The sequence below is a fragment of the Pundamilia nyererei genome, unplaced genomic scaffold, assembly GCF_000239375.1.
Source record: "Pundamilia nyererei isolate P.nyererei 1_Seehausen unplaced genomic scaffold, PunNye1.0 scaffold00018, whole genome shotgun sequence".
Classification (NCBI taxonomy): Eukaryota; Metazoa; Chordata; class Actinopteri; order Cichliformes; family Cichlidae; genus Pundamilia; species Pundamilia nyererei.
Genome location: NW_005187419.1, coordinates 877116 through 880135, shown reverse-complemented (window position 1 = coordinate 880135; position 3020 = coordinate 877116). Strand labels below are relative to the sequence as shown.

The 3020-nt window shown below is 38.2% G+C and overlaps 1 protein-coding gene across 1 annotated transcript in view; it reads left to right on the top strand.

Annotated features, from left to right (window-relative positions):
• zfand2a (zinc finger, AN1-type domain 2A) overlaps positions 1-2697 on the top strand; it is a 5863-nt gene extending 3166 nt beyond the window's left edge. Inside the window, exons 6-7 of the mRNA XM_005726301.1 lie at positions 2086-2179; positions 2373-2697. Of these exons, the coding sequence (XP_005726358.1) occupies positions 2086-2179; positions 2373-2411 (133 nt within the window). The 3' untranslated portion in view covers positions 2412-2697. The remainder of the gene's footprint in view (positions 1-2085; positions 2180-2372) is intronic.
• Positions 2698-3020: the final 323 nt, after the last annotated feature.

Below are 3020 nucleotides of genomic sequence, written 5' to 3'. Positions count from 1 at the left end.
AAAGGGAAGGCAAACGGAGAAAATTAAGTGTTAAACAATGTTAATGAATCTGACTGAATCAGCAAACACAGGTGCTCTTATGGTACCATGGCTATCAGGTTGTATTGTTTTTTTTGTATTTGATGAGAAGGAAATGAACCTCATGTGACGTTCCTCAAGGAGTGGTCAAATTAAAAAATCAAGTTTTCTAGCAGTTGAATTTGTATTTGAATAAAACAATCATTAAAAGACTTACTAGCATATATGGTTTGGACAGAAAGACAAGAGGCAGAGCTGAAGATACTAAGATTTTCTTTGGGAGTAGTGAGACTGGGCATGATTAGAAATTAGTACATCAGAGGGGCAGCTGAGGTTGGGTAGTTTGAAGACTGGGTTAGTGAGGCAAGGCTGAGATGGTCTGGATAAAGTACAGAGTGTGGATATATTGGACAAAGGTTGTTAAATGTGGAGCTGCCAGACAGGAGGAAAAGAGGAACACCAAAGAGGATGTAGTGGAGTTGGACATGCAGAGGGTTGGTGTGACAGAGGAGGATGCTAGGGATGGGGTGAGATGGAGGCAGATGATCTGCTGTGGCAGCTCCTAAAGGGAGCAGCCAAAAGTAGTAGTTGTCTGTTTTCACACATAAATTCAAAAGTCCTTTCTTACATGTAGGTCAGAGCGGCAGAGAGTCGGCTTCAGCTGTGTTTAATTACTTGAAATACCTTGGTTTGGGTAAAGGTGCTGCCTGACTCGAGCAGGCAGACAGGAAACATGATGACCACTCACTGCCTGTGAACCAACCAGATAATTGACAAATTTATTCAGTCGAACATAACACTGACTCGGTATGCGCAAGCTGCCAAATTGAAAACTGTTTAATGCCTGATCTAAATGTGTCGGACATGCAGTGTCTGGGAAAGTTCAGGTAAATGTGTAAAAGCAGCTTTTGAGTGTCAGATATGTTGAGAGGGGACTATTATTTTTATCCTCTAATATCGCTGTTGCATTATCCTCTATGGGGTTTAAATATTTTATAACACTCATATCTATGTGCATTATGGAAATATTATTCCACTTGGAAACATTTTTCCAGTAGCAGATAGCCTGTGAGACACACTCAGTGTGGCTGAGATGTGCTTCTCATACATCTCTTGACTTTCAGTCCTCCAATCAACTCGGTAATAGAAAGCAATAATATCTAATGTCATATCTTAACCATAGAGATGGTTTATTAGATTTAATAAAGGAGGAAACGTGCTCTGCAGTTTTCCCTTTTATCTTACATGGTGTGAACATATTTAAAAATTTTGTTTTGACAGTTTTCCTGGAATTGCTAAAGGAAACTGAATCCTCAGCTTTGCTTGCTGCAAGTTTATTCCCCTAAACAAGCGGTCTTAATTGACAGAGACAGTTTCACCACACGGCCAATCATTAGCTTCTTCTCACTTATGATAGGAAACTCCAAAACAGCTATTTAGCAGACCTGATGTTTATAAAATGTAATGTATGAGGGGGCACTAAAACTGGTAACGCTTATAATAGAGGTGTAAATTATATACACAAGTGATGCTTCACTAATGCATGACTCACAACAACATGATGCAGGATGTTTCATAAACTCATGTAAAATTCATGGTGCTATGACGCGTTATGGAGTTGCTGACCTTTTTTATGGGCTTGGTTCAGATCAGCAGAGTAGCAGTGAATTTTAAGTCCATAACAAAAACTGCATAATGTGTTTATGCAAACATTGACTTTTTTTTTTTGTGTGTGTCTTTGGGGGAGGTCAATTTTGGTGCCCAGCAAAAATGTTTTCTTTCCATCAAGGAAAAATCACGTGGACTTTGATTTAGTTTTTAAAATGGCTAGAAATAAAAAAGATAAAATCTTTAACTGCATCTCTGCGTGTGGACTGAATGTCCATGTTGAGCCAGGAAAATCAGCTTCATATAATAATTATATTCTTCATTTATCTGTTGTGTAAATGACAAGTGGTTTCACACACAAACTAAACTGCACTAAAAACGATTAAAGTCTTCAGATTTTTTTTTTTTTCTTTGTTTGTTTTGTTTTGTTTTTTCTCCCCCACTAACATTTTCTTGTTTGTGTCTCAGCCCTCAGGAGCAGGAGGATCTGGCTCTCGCTCAGGCTCTCGCTGCCAGTGAAGAAGAATACAGACGCCAGCAGCAGAGACAACAGGTACCAGGAAAGCTTATCCGTCAGTAGCATGCTAACAAGAACGCATGTAGGTACACTGTTGTCACAGCAACCCTTCCTTTTTAAACAGTCTTTTTGGTAGAAGATGAGACCAAATTGCTTTTTAATACATTTTTAGTCATGTGACGTGTACAGGTGCGGTGAATCTTTGTAACTTTGTTTTCTCTTTGCTTAGGGAAGAGACTCCAAACAGTCCACCTGCAGCCTTTCTTAATCTCAGATCACCATTTTAGACTTCAAGCTGTGCTAATTATTTCCTAGAAACTGCACATGTGAGGTGTCACTTTCCGGGATCAGTGATTCTTCAGTGGCACATACTGGCTCTTGGAAGTTGCTGACACATTACCGCCTTCTACAATATAAGCACATATACTTTCCAGCAGAATCTGTCATTTTTACAAATGATTTGCTCTGTAAATATTTTATATGGCTATCATGATGAATCCATTATATTAAAATGTATGATTATTGAATAAATTATGTCAAAGACGCACCCTGAACCCTCGAGTTTGTCAGTTAATTCAGATTTACACTTGCACTTGGAAAAGATGGGCTCTTATTTGGTCTAATCTGTAAGTCCATTTGAATCCATTAGTGATTTGGAATTGTCAAGTGATCTATAAAGCCTTTTAGCTGTTGAGGGTAGAGTTTGTTAAATTTGGGTCAGGTTTACTAATTATGAAGTACTATGCAGAAGTCTTGAGGGATTCCTTTTTTCTTTATATATTGAAAATGGGGAAGTGGTGGCAGCAATTTATTGAAATGTCTGCAAATGTGCATGTAAATACTATTTAAAAGGTGAAAACTGAGTATGTTAAGATTG